This window comes from Pyrgilauda ruficollis, unplaced genomic scaffold (genome assembly GCF_017590135.1).
Source record: "Pyrgilauda ruficollis isolate IOZ18807 unplaced genomic scaffold, ASM1759013v1 scaffold10, whole genome shotgun sequence".
NCBI lineage: Eukaryota > Metazoa > Chordata > Aves > Passeriformes > Passeridae > Pyrgilauda > Pyrgilauda ruficollis.
In genome coordinates this window covers 4,571,738-4,596,119 of record NW_024508101.1, presented here as the reverse complement: position 1 = coordinate 4,596,119, position 24,382 = coordinate 4,571,738, and the positions used below count along the sequence as shown (strand labels likewise).

The window sequence follows — 24,382 nt, the reverse complement described above, 5'->3', positions numbered from 1 at the left end:
TCGAGCACCAGGCTCAGTCTCTGGCGTGGAAATCATGAAGGCAATTCTTTTGATGAAGAACCAAAGGGAATTACTTAATCCCAGTCTAGGGTGTTTTTTGGTTTTTTTTCCCCCTAAAGCCAAGTCAGAATGACATTGCTCTTCCAGCTTCTGTTTGTGCCACCACTGCTGTTGCTAACCAGTGTCATGAGTTAGCATCTGGAAAGAGGAACATGTGAAAATCAAAACAAGGATATTGAACAAGAGAGATTGTCCAATTCCCCCTTGAATTCTTCTGTTACCTATCCAAATATGGCAGAGATGAAGAAAGGGAGGACTAGGAATTAGTGAATGATTCATTAGAGTAACATAATTCATTCGGGAGCCCCAGCTGCAAAATTAATCTCCTTCAGTTCTGCTGATAAAACCACCCTGGGACTGACAGGGTTTCAGACTTTGTTCCAAAATGATGACACATTCTTAGAAACTATATTTTAAAATATGAACTCTACTTATTTCTTCTGGTGTATTCATGTAACAAGGGGGCCCATTTTCAATGTGAGAGCTCCAAACTTTTTTCTAAGAGAAGCAAATGCAAACTTTGCAGGGGAATTATTAGACCTGGCAATAGCATCTTGTGTGGGGCAGGCTGTGGAGAGCAAGGCTGTCCTGCTGAGATGTGGGGTAGCTGCCCTGTTGTTCTCCCTCATAAAATGATTTTTTGGATTCCTTCTCAAAACATCTGGTTGTTTCTGGCTGTCTAGCAAAGCCCTGCCTGAAAACTTACAAAACTTGGAAAAATTATCTCGCTGTCTGCTGGTTTTCACTTATGTCAGAGATATGTCATGTCCCGCTCTTGTGACAGTCAGGCTAAAGGATAATTCTTTGTAAAACTCTACCTGGTATATGCACAGCAAAGCAGCAGTTAAATGTCCATGAGTTTCATCCCTCTCAGGCATTTTCCACCCTAAATGGAAGCAGGATTTCCTGTCTGTTACATTTCTGAGGTCCTGTCTGTAGGGAGCTGAGAGGAGATTGTTTGGTTTCTTTCCCTGAGTGAGGAAAAGGAAACCCTTGATTTGAAAGCACAAAGAGTGAAAACTGCACCTTAATGGAGAAAAATCTCAAACAGCACTCAGGGTGGGCAGAAACTGTGATTAAATAAAAGTGTGTGGGTACCGCTGGGAGGTGGAGGGAGCTGAAGTCCAAAAGAGGGAAAATGTATCTTGCCTGGGCAAAGAGATGGGATGGCAGCTGGGGAAGGAAAGAGATGGGTGACAGGCTGGGGGTCCCCAGTGTGGCTGGAGAAAAAGGAACTGGGACAAGAAAAAAGAGATTGGAGATGGGAGATTTTGACTGGCATTATATGTGCTTGGTGGAGCAAAGAAATGGGACAGGGATGTTCCTGTGAGACTCTACAGAATCTCTCCATGGCTACTGGAAGCTCTCACTTAAATGCTCCCTTTCTTTCATACTCAATACTGAAAGCTTTTACCAAGTCTTCTGCCTTGTAGGGAGATAAAGAACGATAACCACTTCTTGTCTTTTAGTCTGCAGGGGTAAATTGCATTCTCTTCATGAATTTCACAGTGTACAATGCAGAGTATGAATGCAAAAGTCTGGGAACTTTCTTCAAAATTAAATCACATGTCTGCTTATTTTTTATTTTGAATAGCAGCATTGACTGCTTCCTTTCCTCTTCACATGAATGCACAAATAGTTGGTGCGGGGGAATTCTTGCAAACTGGGAACTCTGCTGAGTTGTGTGTCAATTTTTTGCCTACTTATAGAGATATCAATCTATGTTGTTGCTCCCTGCTGTCAACTAGAGATCCCCAGACTGTGACTGGAGTAACATTACTGATGGGAGAATCATTTTAAATGGTACTTGTAGGCCAGAAGAAGAAGAAAAATATAAATGATGAGAATTACAAGTGAGACTATTACAAATAAGGGAATTGTAAAGAGTAATGGGAGGAAAAGCAGCAGCTCTGCTCAATGTGCTTGCTGCACATTAAATGTTGTACCCCATGGTATCTGAAAAGCATTGCTGAAATCACAGGAAATATTGGCTCAGAATGAGGAAGAGCTGTGTCTCCTGATAAATCTTTCTCAGGAGCTGCACAACCAAAGTCCTTCAGTCTTCTGAACCTTTGTGCTGCTTTCTCAGAGAATCCACTCTGAAAAGGAGAATTTGCCCAATAAGCTGAACAGATTTTAATGGCTTTAGCAAAATCAGACCCATCATTTGAAAAATAACTGAACAATGCTGACCCAGTGTCTACATGGCACTGGGGAGCCCAGACACAAGTGCTCATGGCTTTTGAGTGGGTTGTGTCAGTTTGGGTGAAAAATGAGACAGAAGTGTCACATAAACACTGAGACTGCCTTTATTGCTGGATTAATTCCCAGCTCTGGAAAGGACTTGCTTTCAAGCAATAGAAAAACCAAGCTGAGCATTCCCTGTGAGCCCTAAATCTGAATACAAGGGTATCCCTTTTGAAACCTGACTTTACCTCCTAGAGAGTGTTTGGGACTTGCTTCTAGGCCATTGTCCTTTTTGGAGTGACAATTGTACAGAAATACTTCCTAGTAAGAGTCTTAGTAGGGTTATGCCCATGATGTGAACACTACACTGAAGTTCATTTTCTGCCACTGATTTGATGTTTGACAAACGACCCTTCCGTGTTTTGTTTTTCACTCTGCTAAACTGAATAATTGTTCTTGCTCACCTCCCTAAAGCAGTCTGACATTCATAACTGGAACACAATTGACAGAGCCGTACAGAATTCCAGCTATAGAGAGTAACTACAGAAATCTGAACCTTGCAGCAACACAATAGTCCCTTCATCTTAAATTTTACCTGATATGTATTTTGGGGTTAATTTAATTTTCTTTATAGCAATTTAACTGCAATATTGGCATAATAAAGTTCATTTTTAAAGCACCATTTTTGTTTTGGGGCATGCTTATGAATTAGTATCCTGCTTAGGCACAGTGGAAGTATTGTTCTTTCACCCTGAAAGATGAACTCTAAAATGATATTATAAACACGGATGACATCTATTATGAATAGAACACTTTGTATGACTCAGCAAAGCAGTGTCAAGGTCCCAGCTAGCCCAGGTGCAATGAGAAATTGCCTTGATCTGAACACCAGATAAAACCTTACATTGCACAGAGGTTGCAAGACAGAAACAAAAGATTCATGGTCTGATGAGAAGTAAACCAGATTCCTTTCTCCCTGGGAGCTGCACGCACTGCTCCTGCTGAAGCTGTGGTAACTCAAGTGAAGCAGCATTGCCTGGGATATGTATTTGCATAAGAGATCTTTGCTCTTTAGAACTAGTGCTATAATTAAAGCAGAGTTGAAGGCTCATAAGCTGTACATTTTGAACAGCAGAAGAGACTATCTCATTTTTACACCTGGAAAAATAGAAGCAAAATCATTGCAAAGAGATGAGTCCTGCTGTTTACTGCCTTCATCAAATCATAGAGTGATTCCTCACTTGTGAAAACAGCTCCTCAGCAACACCCCCTAACCCACAGAGGCTCAGGCTGTAAATGTAGCTTAGCAGTGGGTTTATTCTAAGTTGTTTTTAATTGTTTGTTGGTTGTCTTTTTTTTTTTTATCCCCAAAGCACTGTTAGCAAGCCTACTCCTCTGTCGAGCCATCCCAGCCATCTGCCAATGTGGGCTCAAAAGAACATTCTTCAGGGCATTATCCAATTTGTTGTATCTGATTCATTAAAGTAATTACACTTGCTATTAAGTCATTGCTTGGAGTTTGGCAGCTGCATAATAATCTGAGACTTAAATTTCTGAAGCAAGCTAAAATTCTTGGGTTTATTTTATCAAATCCTCACATTGCCTGAAATGAGCAGGAGTCCTGGCTGCCAGGTGTGAGCAGTCCATGGTGCAGCACTGAGCAGCTTTGGCAGTTGTGATGGAGGAAAAGGATGTGTGGAAAAGACACTTTTTCTGTTTTATCTGGTGTGTTAGAGTCACTGGTGTTCCACTGGCACAACACGAGTGGTGTGATTTTAGCTGTGATATGATGGCACCAGAATTATTAGGCATCAGTTATCAACAGCATCCTCAAATGTCCCAGGCCTCTGAGTTGTGCTATGACTTCATTAAGTGAGGTCAAAACTCGGGGAAAATGCCGTGAATGAAATTCTCTATGGAATTTCTGTGCTGAGGGGGTTCCCTGCCATCCTAATGTCAAGCAGGTAAGGGGACAGGACAGAGCTGGGCAAGGTTTCTTGCCCTCTGTGTTGTAAGGGGAGATTAGAGGTGTCCTGAGTCAGTCAGTGCTGGTAGAAGGCCCCCCGTGAGCACAGGGACAGAGCCCCATTCCTGAAATCCATCTTCCTGCAGCACCAACCCCCAAACTGAGGAAAACAGCGAAGGCCAAACAGGATCAGTTAACAAGTTCTGAATGGGACCCTCCACCTCCAGGGTCTTTGAACCCCAGGAAGGACCAACACCATCACCCACAGGGGCTGAGCAGGCACAGGACATCTCTGATCCCTGACACCACTCAAATCCTCCCATGCTGAGACCTCCTTGCCACCCTCCCACCCAGCCCTCCCTCCTTGTCTCCCCCTGGGACTGGCACCTGTGTGGGGATGATGGTGGGTGGCAGAGCCTCTTCCCGCCTCCATATTCTGAGATTATCTGCTTTTAGTGTCCCAAACGTGCCAGGAGCCAAACTGGAAGATGAGATGGCATTAAAACATTTCTGCTGGAAATAACTGAAACCAGCTGGCTTTGAATATTCCATTTTAATGAACCTTTCTTTGCCATGTTGATGAGCTTTGGACTCTTTATAAAAACAGATAAAGTTCAAAGGAAGCCACTTAGAGCTGTCAATTCTTGTGCTGGGAACTTAATTGGAGAAGTGCAAAGTCCTGGCATGCAAATGCTCATTGCTTTTGTACCCGTCAAAGTAAGTTACAATAAATGTCCCACGCTCTGTCACCACTTGATCTCTGCCGTGGGCATTCAAGCCCATCACTGGCTTTGAACTCCTGGGTTCTGACTGAACCCGAGTCCCTGGCAGGGCTGATTCCTGGCTCTGCAGCAGTGCAGGGATGTTGTTTGCAGCGGGACAGCTGCTGCCTGTGCTGATGTTCCCAAGGGGGGATGGAGAGCCCTTTGTGCTGGTCCCTTCCAGTACCTGAAGGGAGCCCACAGAAAGACACAGAGGGACTTCTTACAAGAGCCTGTAGTGACAGGACGAGGGAGAATGGATCCAAACGGAGAGAGAGCAGGTTTAGATTGTATATGAGGAGGACACTGTTCCCTGTGAGGGCGGGGAGGCGCTGGCACAGACAAGCTGTGGCTGCCACGTCCCTGACACTGTCCCAGGCCAGCCTGAACGGGGCTTGGAGCAGCCTGGGACAGTGGGAGGTGTCCCTGCCACGGCAGGGATGTGCTTTGAGGTCCCCTCCAGCCCAAACCACCCCCCGATTCTGCGGTTTTAGGGACACCCGCAGCGCTTTGCGGAGGCCGCAGGCCCGGCCGCCGCTGCTGAGGGGCTGCGGGCAGCGTGACGTCACGCGCGGCACCTGTGCCGTCAGAGCCGCGTGACGTCACGGCGCGGGCGGGGCGGCGCAGGGAGGGGGCGGCAGGTGGCGCGCACGGCCGGGCCGGGCCGGGAATGGGCTGGCAATGGGGCGGGATGGACGGGGCGGGCGGCCCCGCTCCCCGGCTGACAGCGCCGGCCCGGCCCGGCCCTGCCCTCCCGGCGCGGCGCGGCGGGACTTGTAGTGCGCGGCGGGCGGAGGCGGCCGGGCCGGCCCCGGGGCGGACTACAAGTCCCAGGCGGGGCGGGCGGCGCTGTGTGCGAGCCGAGCCAGCGGCGCGGAGCGGAGCGGAGCGGGGCGGGCGGCGCGGCGGGGCTCGCTCGGCGCCGCAGCCGTAACCTCCCGTCTCTCCCTCTCGCAGCGGCCGCGGCGACGATGCAGGCGGAGTCGGGGATCGTGCCGGACTTCGAGGTGGGCGAGGAGTTCCACGAGGAGCCCAAGACGTACTACGAGCTGAAGAGCCAGCCCCTCAAGAGCAGGTGGGGCGCGGGTCGCGGCCGGGCGCGGAGCATCCCCGCGGCCGGCGCTGCGCAGCGGGGCGGCCGCCGAGCGCCCCGTGCCATAATAGCGGCGTTGTTGGCGGAGGGCGGGCCGGGCCCGCGTTATGTAAAGGGCATTGTTGGCCGTGCGGGCCCGGCTGTCACCCGGGGCAGCCCCGCCGGGAGCGGGGGCGAGGCCGAGGCCGCGCCTGCCCCGGTGAGCGCCGCGGCCGAGAGCCGCTCCGAGCGCGGAGCTGCGGAGGGTCTGGTAGCTGCAAGGTCTTGTAGCATCTGAGGTTGTTCGTGATTGTTTGGCTTTTGGTTGTTTGTTTGTTTCTTTTGTGTGTATGTTTTTTTTTTGAGCCTCAGAGCGGGTTTGTTACTTGCTTGGGGACTGAAAACTTTTGCTAGGTAGGTCACTTTCTTCCTAGAGTGGTTCTTCCCTGAAATAGACTATGCTTGCTTATCTGGAGCGGCTGCATCGCGTAGATACGCTCTGTAGAGGGAAATAAGGCGGTCTGTGTGTGTTTCCCTCCCTTGAGGGCTGTTGGCGACCCGTTGTCCGTCCTGGTGCTGGAAAAAGAAAGTGCTCTCCCGCGCCTTGAGCATCCTCATTGCCAGCTATGGCACGTTTCTCCCTCTGTTTTTTCACTCAAGAAACCCTCCATTTCACCTCAACACTCCCCTTGGCAGCACTCTGCTGAATATAAGGTCATTGCTGTGAGTGTGCCGCGTTTGTAATCAGGTCTGTTGCTAGCCTGTCTCTGTATTCACATTTTAGTTTTGAACACTGCTCTTCGTACATCTGTGTGTAGTGGAAAAATAAATAAGAATGTAAATGTTAAAAAAAAATAAGGTGCTAGAATGAGTTTGAATTGTACAGCCTGTCAGACAAACTTCAAAGTAAATAAATGACTTTTTTGATCATTTTCACAATGTTTCAGAAACACTGAAGATTTGTACTAAGAGGTGTTAAAAATTCTGTTGCTGTCACAAGGGCTGACAGAAGTGGGGCCACCTCCTGCGGCCTGTCTTCACAGCAGCCCTGCCTCACACCCTGCCCCTGGTCTGGCTCAGAAATGGTGATGTGCAGACAGGCCATCCAACCAAACTGAAGTTGGCAGAAGTCCTTTGCTCCCTAGGGTTATGCAGGGAAATTGCCATTACCCAGGTAATTATCTGAGAGCCAGGCTAATGTGCAGAGCAGATGGGGTTCACCAGCACTGATGGGTTCCAGCTGTGATGGAGGCAGCTGAGAGACACACAGGGCTTCGGGTTTAGTGCTTGTGTTGCCAGTGGAGTGCAGCAGTCGTGGCTGCTGTGCTGTGGCCCAGTAGCCCTGTTTGTACCAGCTGTGTGTCCTGACTGGTGTGCAGGAGTTGTCCCTTTGTGGCTGTCCTCTCTGTAGTCAGCAGTTTGTGCTTGCCTGGTGTGAGCATGGATAGCAGGTCTGCACTGGAGCTTAGGTGGCTGGTCTGCATTTGACATTGCACAGATGCTGCAACTGCTTTTGATTCCTGTGACTTGGTGCTTTGGGACCCAAATGCAGCCTTGCGTTGTTCACCTCTCTCAGGGAAGAGTGAATAAACTCTCTAATGAAGCACTGGAGTATTTTACTGTCTTCTAAATGTTATCACTTCAAACTTCCCTGGAGTGAATTTCCCCAGTTCATCCTTACCTGATATTCCTGCAGAGACAGCACTGCCCACTGTTTGGGTTTAAAGAGGTCTGTCATCCTGACATCCTGGAGGTGCCTCCAGGACCAGCATCTGCCCTGATGTTTCCAGGACAGCTTTTTGGAGCAGTGACCAACTCGTCCCAGTCTGCCTCGTGTCCCTCCACATGTAGCTATGTGTGTGAGAAGAGGCAGCCCCGAGGGTGGAATAGCAATCCATGGTTTTTCTGGCAGATAGTGAGCTGACATGTTAACCTCAGTGTGGAGCCTGCCCAGCTCACGTACAGCTCGTACCTCGAGAGAGAGTCTCAGCTGTCTTCCTGCTATTGTGGGAGATGAAGATGCAAAGGAGCCAGGGGCCCTGCCAGGTCCATATAAACCTGTCCCTGGAGCCAGGCTGATAAAACTTGACGATAACAGGAGGCAGAAGTTGCTCCCAAACCTGTTTGTTTCATGATCATATCTCAGAGGACTTCTGTAGTCCTTCAGCTTTGCTCAGGCCTGGAACCAGTCTGACTGATGATTATCGAGGGTATCAGCAGCACCCTGCTGCTTTCTCCTGTGGATGTAAATCAGGAGTAATTGCATAGCAGTGAGCGGAGTAGCAGCAGGTCAGCGTGGTGTAGTTGTGGGACTGTGGCCATGGGAATTGCTTTCTTACCCTCTCCACAGAAGTGTGCCTGGGGAGCAGGCAAACCAGAGCTGATGTGAGAAGCTGAGTCTAAACAGCAATCTGCTCTTTTCCCTGGTGAGAACTGCTGATTTCCTAGCAACATTCAGGGCTTTCTCTGATCTTTTTAACCATAAGAATTGAGAAGCATCCTTGGCTTACTCATAGCAGCTGAAATTGTGAGTACAGAGAAAATTCAATCCTGCTCAGAAATAGGTAAGAATGTCAGTGCTCTGAACCAAGAAGAAACAGTTTTGTTGACCAGTTTAACTCAGCCCTGCTGATACTGCTGTCCTTCTCTCCATGAAACCCTCCTATTTGCTCACAGATTTCTTGTTTTCCAATATGTCACATCCAGCTGAAGATTTCTCCTCTCCAGCGTGCCCTCACAGTTACTCCATCCCTGTTTCATAATTCAAGTCTGCAATCCAAAGCCACAAGGGGTCCAATAATAAAAGCTTTTTGCAGTAAATACTGTACTAGCTTAGGCCAAGCCACAATTGACTGCTAGAGGCCAAGTTAAAATGTAAGCCCAGCAAAAGCTTTAATCACAGGGGGTGGAGAGGATACATGGGGCTGAGATAGATCGGTCAAACCCATGCTTCCCAAACCCTCCCAACTCATAAGAAGTTGGATCCTTGGGCAAAGTCATACCTACATTCATGAGATCTCTGGAATTTGCCATGGTCAAATGTCTTTGAAAACTGAGATGATGTTCCAGTTGATTTGGTTTCTCCAGAGTAATTTTTCTCTGTGGGAGGAAAATGGGCTTTCAGGCTACCCAGTAAGACAATGAGATCTATTTTTCCCCCCTCATATTCATATTTTATTCCTCTCCTACCATATTCACAAAGTATAATAGTCTTAATCTACAAGTACATACACTTAAATATGCATGTGTTTATGTAATGAGCAAGCAAATAAGATTTGTTTCCTGGTACAAGCAGTGTGCAGTGAAATCGATGGAGTTTTATTACCAAAAGTAAACACAGGTCCTGACGTGTCTGCACGCAGTCAGCAGGGCACTGGAGGATTGAGTTACATCTCCAGTGTGGACACTTTAAATCATTTGGCAATGTTTTGGATGCCAAACTGGTATTGGAGGTAAAGGCTGTACAGCCTGCCATTGCACAGGGCACTCTGAACCAACCCAGGTGTGGCAAATGCAGCAAAATTTTCTATATTAAGTTGATTTTCTCAATATTTTTTTGTTGTCTGCAATGTGTTTCCATTTGGATGGTCTGTGTGACATGGCAAGCACCGCAAATTATTGTCAGCTGTTGTAATTTACTGCTCTTAATAAAGCTTGCAGATAAATTACTGCTATTTGTGCCCTTTTCTGTTGCCTATATTTTCAGACTGGTTAAAAAGCACCTGAATGATGCAGTTACTGAAGCATTTTTAGTGGAAGAAAATATTAGGAAATGCATTTAATTTGCATGATAGTTTCTTAGGAGGCTTATTTTTGTTTTATGAGCAATAACATTGGGATGTAGAGTTTGTCATTATTAAAGCAGCGATGTCTTTATAAAATTCTCTTCATTCCTGCTGTCCAAAAACCTTTTCCTTTGTGCAAACCATCAATATTTTACTCATATCAGCTGGTGCCTCATCTCCTTCCAGTTAGGATCCTCTGTAAAGCTTTCCTTTTTGGTTTTTTCCTCTTACTGCTCAATGCTGAAGTTTTGATGTAGTTAAAGCTTCCCTTTTAATACACAATGATTGTTGAAGAAATATTAATTTTGTCAATAGACACACGTTTTTGAAATGCGTGCTTACTCTGGAGCCAAAGAGGACTCTTCTGAAGTGCCCTAGTGCCTTAGCCTGCAGATGATCAAATTTAATTTTGTAAATGAACTTTGCAGCGTGATTGAATTTGAACTTGATTACATTAGGCTTAACATTGAGTTTGTGCCTTATTGGAGGTAGTATTTTCATATTACTGCTATTTATGGATCTTGTTCAAGTGTTTTATATTCTGGTTGGGTTCTGCAATGCAGTTTGTTCAAGCTACTGCTTATATCTGTTCCAGTTGTGCAAGAAGTGGAAAATATCCTTTATTTAGAACAGGTCACATGTTCTTGCATCCAGGAACCGTGTCTCAGTGTGATTAAAAAAAAAATCAAAATGTATCTCGGAGGAACAGATTTAAAAAGTTCCTGAAATATTTTTCCGTCTGTTACAGAGGAACATTACATATTTTAAACTAAAAGGTAATAATAGCTGAGCTGGAAGTGCTACGTAGGCCAGCACTGCCTGAAATCAGTGGTAGAAGTCTGAACCAACGTCAGTGGGAGTAGAGCTAAGCCAGAAGTATGTCTCTGAAATCTCTCCGGTAACATTTTTGTGACTGAGTCAATAATTCCATGTTTATTCTGCACCTCAAATTCACTGCACTGGGAAGGAAACCCTCACCACAGCTTTTTGTACTTTTTTATTTTTGAAAACAGTCTTAAAAGGAAAGGCTGCTGTTGGAGTGCCTGTTGTATAAACATGTGGAGACAATAAGTGGTATTTCCGTATATTTCTTTACGCAGGGAGCTGGTGCTGCTCCCTGTCTGTAGCACAGCATTTGCCATGGTGAGAGATCCTGGGTGACCTTTTCTCTCCTGCAAAACTCTCACTCTGTTATTTGCAGTAGGCCTTTGCTATTTAGCAAGGAAACAGAAATAGCCCATGAAATTCAGTTCAGCATTTGCTTTGATACGAACTATTGAGCGTCACCTTTTTGCTTCCCTGGCCTGCTTTCCTCGGGAGGGTTTTGTGTGGCTGCCAAGCTGATCAGAGAGGGCACAGATATTTTGAGGTTGAGCTGGCTGCACTGACTGTGCATCTTTTAGCAAGCACATGTGTTTGCTTTTTATTTACCAGACTGCTGGCTGCATTAGTTGTGTACAAGTTCATATGCATTCTGCTTGAAAGAAATCCATACTTTTCTGGTAAGCAGGAAACTTCCCTAGCTGGCTGCTGTTGATTTGCAGATTCCAGGTGATCATTTGAATCAATATATTTCTGTCTCTTAAAAGGCTGAAGATAAGCCTGTGCAGCCCTGCTGATGGAGAGCTGGGCTGCCCCTGGTACTGCTCATTTCCCCACGTAGAGTGGAGGTCATTTCACAAGCTTCTGGTATAGAATTTGTGGCGCTGCTGTGAATCTGTCCACTGTCATTAACAAGTAATTGCAGAGCCTCTTGTGCACTGTGTATGTTTTTATTTGGCACTTAGGGCAATGTATCAGAGGTCCTTCCCAGCACGGTGGTGGGCAGCATGACTAATTCCTGCTGTACAGCCTGGTCAGGATCTAGGAGAAAACTGAGAGCAGAAGAGACTTGCAGATGCACTATTTTGCAAGCAAATTCAGCCTCTTAAACATGTTCTCTTGATTAAAAGTTGATTGGGAAAAAATCAGTACAGCTGCTTAAAAATGAGGGCACAGGAGAAACCTGTTCTGACACTTAACGATACTGTCCTGTTTCTGTGTTTGCTTTTAAAAACAACATGCTTTAAGACTTAGAAAATGAAACAGAAGGAGTAATTTTCTGTTTACTTTTCTGCTAAAAAAAGTTGAAATTGTGTGTTGGCTGTTAATTGTGTTCTGTGAACAATCTGCTGTTTCAGTGTTGGGAACAAAATGAGAGTCCAACTTCCATTAAGCTGGTCAGGCTCTTGGCCATTATTGTCTGTCTCGTTCTATTTTGGATTCAAAAAGTTTTTGAAATACACAGGCTGTAACGTTTTTGCTTGGAAAAATTAACTGTCTTTTAATATAATTTTTTGCTGGAACAAAGACAACATGATTAAGCAGCCTGGCATGGCAGATTTTGCTGGACAGTTAACTGTTGCATCACTATCATATTATACAAGAACTGTGATGATTTATTTTTTTATAATCTCTAGTTAAACAGTAACAGTACAACTAATGGTTTGTGTGTAGTTATACACTTCATTTCATACTGGTGAAAAAAAAACCCATCAAAGGAAAATGAATTTTATTGCATATTCACAATATAACTATGCCACTCCTTTATCTGCAACAGCTGTGAAAAACCTGATGCTGCTTTGAGTGTCAAGATTGAAATATTCAGGTTCACTGGAGCCAAAGTCTTGGAAGAGGTCATCCTGTTCTCCAGTCCATCTGGAGCAGAAGTTAAGTGCAGTTTTCAGTGTTAGGCACCCCAAGGCTCTGCTTGCTGTGGGTGAGCACTAACAGTTTTGGGTGCCTTTTGAAAGGCTCTGTCTCAGTGTCTTTACCCAGAAATTCAGCTTGTGACTTGCACAGGCCTTAGTCACTGCTGCCTGTGGGCTTCACCTGAGAATAGGTGTTTCAGAGAGGCCACAGTAGTGTCCCAAGTGAGACAGGATAGGGTGGGTATCATTGGTACAGGCACAAAAAAGGTGACAATTGCTAAGGAGGGCTTGCACTACAACTCTCAGCTAATACTTCAACTCTGATAGTCCCCTTGGATCGAGCTCACTTTTTCTGGTAACATCCCTGCTGCAAGGCCTGCTGTAATGTTTGTGTTAGCAGCTTTCTGCCAAGCATGCAAGCCAGGGGCTGGTGGTTTTTAGCTTTTTTTCCTTCAGTGGTAAGTGATTATGTAGAAACACTCTGTAGGCTCCCCCCACCCTGACCTGCTGCTCGCAGCTGCTGCATGGACTGGACTGGCAGGTTGAAGGGCAAAGTTGTGTTGCTGTGATATATAATTACTTCTTCCAGCATGAGCCAACAGAGCAGCTTGCTGTGATGATTGTTACGTGTACTGCTATGTAAAACAGAATGCAAGTGTAATGTGGGGTTCGGGCTAGTATTTTAATGTTGTAATTAGCAGCCTCTAACCGTAAACAAGTTTTTTTTTTAAATCAGTTCCCATGAAGATTATTCCTTTACAATGCAGGCAGACATACATTTGCAGATGTGGGGTTTGTGAATTCTGTGTTCCATGCCGAAATGAGCATCAAGAACAAACAAGTGCCTTTTTTTCAGACCCTTCTTCTCTTACTCTAGAGCACCTCAGGTGCAGTGTCAGGTGGCTGGAGCCCAGTCCTGCAGTTGGTATTTCATAGGGATATTACAGCTCAGGGAAACAGTTGCATTGGGGACAATGCTGCAGCTGCCACCTCTGGGAAGACCTGGATTCATCCTCCTCAACTGCTCCCCAAAAAACACTGATCTAGATTCACAGGTACGTTGCACCTTCCTTTGTGCTGCTCTTCTGGCACAAAATGGGTATGAACCCTCCTGAACCTGCTGTTTGGGCTGGTGTGGCTGGGGAGAACATGTTGGGGGGCTGGTCTTCTCAGACCACCCTGTGAGGCTGCTTCTGAAGAGAGCGCAAGTTTTGGAGAGTTGGAAGGATGTCTGTGTCTGTTTAAACCTACAAAAGCAATCTCTGTGTGCAAGGATTATGTGCCTGGTTTGGCCTACTGTTACATTAAAGAATTTATTTGGGGTGAATTCTGAGAAAATCCGGGTGAATATTGGTATTTTGGGTTCCTGGAAAGATGATGATAATCTGTGAGATATTTAGGTGCTGGAATCTTGCCAGTTTTAATGTGATGATAACAGTATATTGTTAAAGCTTGCCTGTAACCCAAGTGCTGAGATGCTGTCTCTTTTCTTTGCAAATATGTGACAGCACAAACTGCTGGAGGAATGGGGGAAACAAGTAGGGCTGGGGAATTGGGGTCTGGAGGTGGGAGAAAAGTAACAGTAAGTGGGAACAACCAGAATGTCCCAACTGAAGGATGCTTTGCAGGATGGAGACTGGAGCAATCAATGATTGTTACTAATCTTACTGCCAGCTGTCATGTTGTAACATATAAACACATAAAACAGGAACTGCTGTGATCCTTCCTGGAAGAGAAGCAGCCAGCTAGAAAACTTGGGCTGGAGGTACTGTTTCAGGGTGAGAAGATGGGAGCAGACTTAGGAATCTGTCAGATGGTGAGAAATTGGGAATATGGGCAAGGGGAACATGTGGTTCTGGGGCTTCAAACTGGGAGGTCGGAATAATGCCATAGAAGTGAAAAAGGATATGAGAGATCTGAGTGGGAGAGCCTAGCTGAGCATGTTTTGTGCACATGTACTACTTCCTTTCAGGATTCTTTGGGTTTTTATCTAAGTAAAGGAGAAAACTTGTATAAAGCATGACTTTGGAAATGCTTTTTCTGGATGTGTCACTGCATGGTAGTATGCAGCTGTAAAGCCAAATTAGGAATACAAACCCTTTCCATAATGTGTGTAAACTTCGGTCTGGATAAAAGTTGCAACCTGAGAGAGTGAAATCAGAATGGTATTGATGTGTGTACACATGCAGGAGGGAATGGTCTTAGAGAAAAGCAAAGGGAAAAAAAAACCTAGGGGCTGGAAGGAGTTCAGGGGCCTGTGGGTCTCTTGAAGTGTGTCCCCTGGATGCCATTAACTACTGTTTGGGTTTCTGCTCAGTCTAGCAAGCTTTATTTTATTTGTAGCAAATATTTACAACTCTGCCCAAGCTCAGCCAGCTAAATGCACATTCCAGCTGTCAGTCTGTCTAGTGAAGCCACAGGCACAGTTCACAAGAGTTACTGGGATCATTTATTTATTTATTGCTGTTGTATCACGAAGGTTGCTATCAGATAAATAATTATTCCACCCTTGGAGAAGGTACATTGTAAATCTGCTAAGCTGCTCCTTTGTTTGTTAGGCTTGTGCATAATGAGTTTGGAATTTAAGATTAGTAGTGTGCTGTGCAAAGTGCTCATTTCGTGACCTCATCTCGGCTGGGCTCGCCTGCCCCTCCACCTGTCACATCCTGTTGGACACTTGGGGCTGTGTTCATTAGGGGAGCTTCGGGTTAGCCTTGCATCATCTCATTTTTATGTGTTCTCTTGCCTAGTGGAATTTAAAAAAAAACCCACAAGGTGGGTGTCTGGGTTCCTTAAAGAACTCGGGGTGGCTTCAAAGTAGGCTGGTGAGCACTGGCCTGGAGCTGGGGAATGGCTCAGTTGGCCAGAGCAAGCTGTGAGAGGCTGCTGAGCTGAGCTGAGCTGGGTGTCAGGTCCAGGGGAGCTGTTGCTAAACCCTCCTTGGAGTGACGTGCCCAGGGCAGGTGTGCTCTGACAGAAATGAGGAAGAGCAGGTAGTGTGACGTCCCCCTGCCCTAGCTTTGTCCACTCAGCACATAGAAGTTTTGAGTTCCAGTCCTGACTGTGACTCAAGACACAGTATTGTGAGTGCCCAAACATAAACCATGGACTTTGTGAGGCATCTTTTTTTTGCAGAAGCTACTCCATTTTGCGTTGTAGTGTTGTTTGAGCCTGGTAGGGGCAGGAGTGGCTTGGTGTAACACAAGGGAGAGAATATTTGCAATGGATGTTCTGACTTTGCTCCAGAAAATAGTCACTGGTACAAAGTGGAACAACTCTACCAGGAAGCAAGTAAGATGTGCTCAGAAATTAGATGGTTTTCTGCTCCATCTAAAAGGCAGTAGTTCAAATTTCTGTAGTTGAGGTCACAGCATGACATATGGGGACCTGCTCAAAGTAAGAATGGTGATATTTTTGGGGCAGAGGGAGTTGGATGAAGGGAAGGAGCCCTGAAATGGTGCAGGAAGGCAAGGAAGATGAAGGGTGGTGTGGGCTCTGGTGCCCAGAAGGCCTCTCGGAGTGCTGTGTGTTGGTGAAGCAGCTTCAGGCAAAGGTGGGTATTAAGAGTGACGACAAACATACGTTAGTTCTTAGGAGTGCTTAATTTTTTAGGAATGTGAAGTCATTTGTGGTACAGCAAAAGAAGCTTGAATCTGTGTAGAAACAAGTTACAAGGGAGTAAGGTTAGTAAGGCAGGAGCTGAATTAAGATTATGTCTGTATCACAAACTTGTTTTTTAATTTAGCTGGTTGCGTAATTTACAGTTTCAATCTAATTGCAAAACTACTGTGCAAGTGATAATTTGGTTCCCAGCTAATGCAACTTTTGATACTGTACAAAGCTGTGCTGTAGGGGCTGTTAACCCTGGAAATGCTGTGGGCCAGCAAAGACAGTGTTTTTCAAGTGTGTCAAGTAATGTAGAAAAATGTGAAATGGGTCTGCCTGTTATGAGGCTCTCAAAGGTGCTGGAGCTGCCTCTACAACAAAACCAGGGTTGTCTGGAAGGGGCCTGATGCTGCTGCTGGACATTTTCAGAGCTGGGGAGGGGGTCTTCCTTGCAGCTTTTTTGGTATTTCCCAAGGAATTGGCTGCGCTACCTTACAGCAGCCTCCTGCTTTCTGGGAGAGATCCCTCCTAGCAGGCAGTAATTGCTGTCTTTCCAAAGCAGTCCTCCTTTGTGGAGGAGCCATAATTATCCCTCACTTAGCCTTTCTAATGAAGGCACTTGTAAGAGTTGTGCTGGGGTGCAAAGATGTCCATAAGGCAAAGTTTCCCTGTCTGTGCCTGCAGTGGTCGCTTGCCCCAGTCTGGGGCGTGTGTTTTTGGTTTTCAGGTGGGATCTACAGGCACTTGCTCTTTGAAACTGGGGGATCATTTGGCTTTTTCACCTTGCAGCACTCTTAAGTCTATAAACAGACCTGCAGAGGAACAGGTCCAGTGATCTTGTGTTCCTGAAGGCTGCTCTGCTGTGCTGAGAGGCACGCTGGGCACCAGCTCTGTGAGAGGAAGCTGCTGAGAAAAGGTGGCTCTTGCAGTGAGTTTCAACCAGGGGCACCTGATTGTGGCTTTATCAGCTGCTGAACCCACCATTTCCATCCTCAGAGCTTTTCCTGGCAGCCTGAAGAGCTGTTTTAGGAAGGCACGGGGTCCTACTCTCCCCAAGGACTGCGAGAGCATCGCTGCGCTGTCGCTGTGCTGCGGCGCTCAGCAGGGCTGGGGGTGAGGCCAGCCAGCAGCCCTGCCTGAGAAAACATGCTAGTGATCTAAAGAAGAAACACTTCAGGGATTTCTTCCTGTTTGAGAAACTCAGTTTAAGTACTGAGTTTGCTCACTGGCCTGTTTTCTCCTCTCATTTTTGGGGTGTACTCAGCAGGATGGTGCTGGTTTGTGTGATAACCAGTCCCATCTCCTGCTGTGGGATAACTCCTGCCCTGTTGCTATGAAACATTTTAGTTAGATGCCGTGTAAAAGGGATGAATATCCATCTCTGACTGCAGAGAGATTTTTTTCATGGCTCATGTCATGCTGATCAGTTTTTTGTTTCTGCTGGTGGTGGATTTGAATGATTTCAGGTGTTGTGTAATTATATAGATGCTTGTTTCTCTATCTGTAATTTAATTCCTTTGCATTGATATTTATTAAATAGCACAGCACAGAAAATTGCAGTATCTATCCTCATCTTTTCTCAGTAGGTTTATTTTCTGTGGCAAGGACTTTCACAGCTCTTGAAATTCTAAATCTGTAATCACTATTTAATCTAAGACAGTTTTCCCTGTATTTAAGAGCTGCAGAATCAGGCTGTGCTTTGGAGAAAATAGCAAATTTGCTAAATTTGGCTGCTTGCAGAGTCATTCAAAGTACATAGGTTGTTCAGCAGGTGCTCTTTGGCTTCTTGTGCTGTAGGGAATGCTGAGTTTTGGAGGTTAAGTGGGTGGGAATGCAGTTCCTCCTTTCTGCATGTAGCACAGGAAAAATGAAGTGGTTGAACTGCGTGCAGTTTATTTGGTGGTGCTTACAGCTGCAGAGCACCCCTGGCAGCAGAAAGCTGGGTCCTTTAGAACTGCAAGATTGTATTGATTGTGCTGCATTTCTGCTGGAACAAAAATATAATGGGCTCAGCATTTGCACTTTCCACTTGTGCATTGTTTTCTCTTTATTTTGTGTATTTAGAAAGCGCTATGCTTTGCAGACTGCTGGTTTAGTATTTTCTGTGGAATGAAAACCATCTGGATAATTTAACTGAATTTTATCGAAATTTTTGGGAACAGGCTCTTTTCTGTTTCCTGGCATCTTGTTAGAAAAAGATGAGAATTTGAGTTAAACTTCAGAGAGGTATCTGACGTGCTGGAATTTTAGAAACAATTTGGGCTTGTTTGAGGTTGCAGAAGCATTTGAAATATTAAAATGATGTATAGTGTCTCCTGAGCAAATGCCTGCATAGACTGTCCTCCTCCCTAAATGTTCTTTAAATCCTTGGTGTAGTGGGAGCTGCGAGCTAAGAAAGCATCCAGTGTTCAGGATGAGGCTTCTTTGAAAGAGATCAGACTTAAATGCCAGCTGAAGTTAAGCATATGTTTAAAGATCTGCCTCAATCAGACTTTTGTTCAACACAACACTTCTGTGTAGTCTTTATTTCAGAATCCTAAATAATTCAATTGGTTCTGTACTGGTAGGTTTCATCTTGTTGCAGCCCCAGGCCTATAACAAACACAGGAGGGATGCACCAAGCCTGAAGCATGTGAGCTGTGCTGCTCAGAACTGTTTGTGCTTCAGTTTCAGCTCATGGTTTGAGCTCAGATCTATGTTGTTGGACTGGGAGAACAGTGTTCAGCATATGGCAAGATCCTAAATCTGATGTACTTTCCAGCCTGACACTGTGATTTTAATATGTTCCACTTGCACTGAAATACTACTTAGAAAAGTGAAAAATCCCACTAGAAAAAGATAAATTCAGAATCTTTTCAACATGAGATGCAGAATTAACTGAATTTTGGTATATAGTCTGTTGAGCAGAGGATGAGCACTATCAGCTGGTTTTTATTTTCTGTCCTCTTTTTTTCCCCGAATGACTTAACTGCCTATTTAGTTTCTGATGTCTTGATGATAATGTTTGAGATGAGTATTTAGATCTGCACATGCTTATATCACAAAACAGTTCCTTCAGCCCCCACATGTGTGTTTGCCTGCTGTGACAGGGAGTGCTCGTGTGGCATCTCTGGAAAAGGAGCTTGAAATGACCACAGCTTTCTGGATCCAAAACTGGGTTGTTCTCAAAGCCAGCCACAAAGTTGTCATATCTGATGCTGGGTGTCGCAGGGACAGCATCTGAAAGTTTGGAATACAGTTATTTCCAGCAGTCTGAAGCTTTTCCCAGTGGCTAGACAGACTCACAGTCACTGAGGTGCCACCTCTGCAGATCATCTTGCCCAGACCCATGTCATGCTGGGTTTTGAGTATCTCCAAAGACAGAGACTTCACAACTTCTCTGGATGACTTCTTCCAGTACTGATGACTCTCACAGTGAAAAAAGGTGTGGAGCTTTTTTTTTTGTGTTTTGGGTTGTTTTTTGAGTTCTACATAACCTGTTTCCTGACTTCTTTGTCGCAGTGCACACAAGATGGACTGTGGAGGAGGCTGCACATCTCCTCCCCAAGCTGCACTCCCTCAGCTTTGCTCTTTGAAGTAAAACAAGGGGCTGCATTTCTTATCTAAACTATTGGATTTTGCCCCAAAAACAATGGATTGTGCAGGTCAAGCTTAAGACCTGATGGGCAAAACTTCTACATCTTTCAGTCGTGGCTCAAGGGCTGGCAAGTTTTCTTCCTCATCTTGATTCAGCCCTGTTTGACGTAGTTTAGTTTTTAGCTCTGCCATTGCCCATTGTGGATCGATGCAAAGCACATACAACATAACCTTGCATTTAATGAGCAGTTCAGCCTCAGAGCAGAGGTTGTGTCCAGTGCTGCAGAGCTGTGCCTTGGTGTTGTTTGTGCAGAGCACTTGACAGATGCTCATCACTTGTGATGTTATCTGGACTCTTTAACATGTATAATAATTCCACTAGGCTGTTGACTAAAATGTTGCTGTTCTTTGATGCACCAGCACTAACTTGTCTGCTATGAATTCATACGCTGAAGTTGAAATGACTTCCAAAATAGTAAACATGAACTTTGGCCATTTCTTGCTCTGGGATATTTCTAGAATCGGTTCCTTGGTGAGCCGTGCACAAAGTGGCTTTCTGTAACCTGTAGCTGTTTCTGTTCATCAGGACAGCATACAATGCACTTTGGCCAAGCTACATTGAATACATATCACATGGAATTGAGCATCTGATCTTTAGCTGGGACTGATCTTTTCTTGACTCTGTAGGACTATGCTTCAGTTTCATGCAGATTATTTTTGGCAGCTTCAAGGGCCAATAAATTGGAGATTTTAAAGAATATGTTCTTTAGCATAAAGAAAATTTTATTGGAATTACTGGAAAAGTTTATTTCAGAGATGTCTTCCATGATAAAATTCAGTGTAGCAATTAAATAAAAATCTTCAATGACACTGTGAATAACAAGCAAGAGTACAGTGCCATAGCAATCTCACTTGATTTACTTGGTGTCAGCCATCAAGGTGGCCATGTTCAGACTCCAGTTTTCTGAGGCTGCCTTCATTTCTGTGTATTCTCCAGCTCTGACATGTTTGGATAATTGCAGTTGACTGGCAACAACAAAACATCACATATAGAAAATAAGCCATGTTTACTGTTCCAGACTTGGTTCCTTTTGCATTTCCAGTAACTGTTGAGAAATAAGCAGAAAGCTACAGGTGATTTCCCAAAGCAGCATTTTTTGGGGAAGAGGTAAGATTTCTTAATGCCATCTAGAAGCTCCAAAGCAACTGGGACCCTGTGGATTCAGTGGTCTTTCTTACTTCACGATTTTAGATGAAGATGGTATTAGCATTTATGCAATCCTTTTGGGCTTTTCTTGTGTTGATTAGAGTGTCTGTGGATGGTTAACAGTGAGCAGCAATATCTGCATAAGTCAGGATACTTATGGCATGGTTAGCTGTTCAGTGCTTTGGTGACAGAATTGAATGTTGGCAATGTTGGCAGATCTTGATAGCAGTTCTTGCATCTACCTGTAATTCATGAAGTGAGAGCTCTTTTTACCCACTGCTTTTCATTGTCTCCCCATGTTTATCCCAAGGCTCAGTGGTGTGGGCGAGGCAGGTGAGAAGCAGGTGGGGGAGAGGTCTGGACATCTGCTTACAAGGCCATCACAAAATGCCACTTGAGTGGCTCACTGGAAATACAAGATTCGGGGTCAGGAGTCCTGTCCCCTGTCATCTGTGTAAAATGTGGGATCCTGGGAGGTCTTAATGTGTGAGCTGCAGCTTGAGTAAAGCTGTTGGGGCAGTTCAACTCTGCAATGCTTAACTTCAATTAAGTTGTCAAGTTTAGCATTGCTTTAGGCATTAATAGAGTTTTACTCTCACTTAAAAATCTGGTTTAGTAATTAACCTCCATTTTATTCTGGAGTTCAGAAGGTGCTCATTTAGTGCAGCAAATCTAATGTCATGTGAATTAAAACATTAAAGATATGCAGTAATGAGAAACCGAAACAGGGTAGTGCAGAAATTTGATTATATGCAGTTTACAGGGAGCTGAGTTCTTAATGAGAAGTGTGTTAAAGGCACAGTCTTGCCTCTGCACTTGCAAGGTTAAGAGATGTTCTGAACTAAATTGGGAGTTAGTAGTGGAGCTGGTATTTGTTATGTTGAACACAGAGTTTTTGTTGCACTGAGGTTTTATTGCACAGCTTTTTCTGAAATCTGGATATGGGATGGCTGTGACTGTACAACTACTAAAAGGTGTGAGGTATTTGCAGGGGCTGGAGAGGTGTATAAAGATTAAGATCCCATTTTCTGTTCTAATGGAAGTCTGAACCCCAGCTCCAGCATATTCTGCAGAGTTTATTGTTGGAGAGAGGTGCAGAAGGTGGTACATGAAGGAGAATTACACCTGTAGGCAGCCGAGTTGCTCTACAGAAATTGGCCTGGTCTTTGTGATGTAGTTGGTAGAGCTTTTCACACTGCTGTGCCTGTATTTTACATCCTACCACAGCCATTAGTGTTATAAAGAAAAGTCCCCACCTCCTTTGACAAGGGAACTATTTAACTACTCCCAGCACTGAGTACAGGTGTGTTTAATTTTCCTCAGAAAGTGTCAGTTTATTGTGATGTGTGGAGTATGTGCCAGCTGGTTCGTCCTGTGCTTTTCAGGGCTGGACTGCTGGCATCACACCAGTTCATACAGGCTGACTTGCCTTTGGTTATAGGGTACAGGCCCTCAAACAGCCTGAAAAACTGCACCAGTTTCTGCTGCCCAAGAGTTTTGGGTGACTGCAATGATAAAACACAGGTTTCCCCTTTTATACTGGACACTGCATGCACAAAATGCTGATTACACATCTCTTTTTGGTCTGGGAGCCAGAGACTGTGTAACAGATCCAGTTCAGAACATGAACATTTGCAGAGCAGTGCTGTCTATCATGCTTTTGCCCTGTAATATGCATTCTCACATGAAAGTGCATTTTTACCAATTCTTTGTCATTGTCTGCTTCAGAAAATGTTGGTGGCGAAGATGCAGAAGCCTCAGTGTTTTCCAACCATCTCCTCTCTAACTTAGGTATGTGAAATCAGAGGCTTTGTCTTCACTATCATTTGAGTGATTTAAGGTAAAAAATAGCTTCTTATCACTTACTTAGCTGCTTGATTTCCAAGGCAGTAATGTGGGGTAAAAGTTCACCTCACGCGTGTCAGAAGGACTCTGCACTACGTGGGTGTGGTTTTGTGCTACACCTGATCTCTGAAAGGTATGTCTGTGCCCAGTCCTGAGAAGGATCTGGGCTGCTGAATGACTGTAAGGAGAGTTGGTTGAGTGATTCAGTGGGAAGGGACCACACATGTTCAAAAAGAAAAGGTTTTCTATCTGCTGACAGAACTGACTTGTGCTATAGCCACACAGTTACAAGACCCAACCCAAGAGAGGATTGAGAACCAGACTGTGGGCCAGACTCCTCCTGCTGTGGCAGCCTGCAGTTATGCTGGGTTGGATGGAACTTAAAATCATGTTGCTGACCTTATAAAAACATGGTAAAAGTCATGTGTAAGTTGCATGGTTGCTGGCCTGTAGTTGTTTCTTTGTATTCCGTTGAATTTTGCTGTCTTAAGACCAGCATTCCAGTAAAAGTGTGACACGTACCACACTTAGAACCAGTGGCAATGAGTCCAGTTTGAGGACTTTGTGTCTGATTCTTGACATATTGAATTTCTGAAATGAACAAGAAGCATATGCCAGTGGTCTGTTAACCTGCCAGAGCTCTCTTCTTGAGCTTTATGCTTACTCCAGAGGAACCATGACCCAAAAATACAGGCTCACCGAGCTAATCATCTTACAGCTCAAGCATAGTTGAGTTAATTCTGTGTAATAATTTACTGCTGTCAGCTCTACAGCAGGAGTTATCTGTGTGCAAAGTCCTGGTTCACAGCAAATACCACGTAATGCAGGTTAACACTAACCCCTCTGACTACAGACTAAGCTGAACTGTCTTAAAACATGCTGGCTGTGCTCTAACCACACACTTGGCTGCTCTGTGCTCTGGTGCTGGATGGTAACTTGTTTAGCCTAGGGATTTTAATAGACTGCTGGAGTCCTCCTGCCACCATGGAGGCCTGGAACCATTTGTGTTGACTGAGGCTGTGATGGCCAAGTTGTCCTGTGTTAATCCATTTTCCATGGAAGACAGAAAGTGTAGATCAAGGATGAAATGGGGTTAAATTCTTCCTGTGAGTAGCTGCTGCTGGTGACTGTGGACTAGTTTGACAGGGTTCACATCTGTGTTAACTTTCAGAAGACAACATGAAGCTATTATGCAGTTACTACCCACTCCAGGATCTGCACATCAATTAGGAGAGGCTGCTTACTCATGCTCCTCAAAAGTTGTGCCAAAATAGCTATTACATTATGTCAGAGCCCATATTTTCATCCTGAACAATTAATCAGAATATAAACCTTGTTTCTCCTCAGCAACTTTGAATATAGACCTACAGCTTTGATACATGTTGCTTTCAGCTGCACTGGTTGAAGAGGGCTCCTCTGCTGTTGACACACATCAGGGAAATTGTGATGAAATGTGATATTATTTTGTCAGCAGTATATCTGGGAAGCTCCAACAACACCATGTTCTGTAAACAGCTTTAGTTCCATGTGTTGTGACTTATTCTACTGTAACACTTCGGGTCCCTGCTCGGGACGCAGCATCCCGTGCTGCTGGTAGGTGCTGTGTGAGCATGAGGGGAGGTGGTGG

At 44.9% G+C, this 24,382-nt stretch overlaps 1 protein-coding gene across 6 annotated transcripts in view; it reads left to right on the top strand.

Moving 5' to 3' along the window:
- The first annotated feature begins 5,747 nt into the window (after positions 1-5,747).
- Positions 5,748-24,382, top strand: part of MITF (melanocyte inducing transcription factor) — a 97,730-nt gene continuing 79,095 nt past the window's right edge. For 2 of the 6 annotated variants that reach the window (XM_041466078.1, XM_041466042.1), the window contains exon 1: positions 5,748-6,049. In XM_041466078.1, the coding sequence (XP_041322012.1) occupies positions 5,946-6,049 (104 nt within the window). In that variant the 5' untranslated portion in view covers positions 5,748-5,945. Of the gene's footprint in view, positions 6,050-6,154; positions 6,346-12,465; positions 13,577-24,382 lie in introns of those variants that run through there. The other 4 variants (XM_041466049.1, XM_041466092.1, XM_041466100.1 and 1 more) reach the window with 4 other exon arrangements.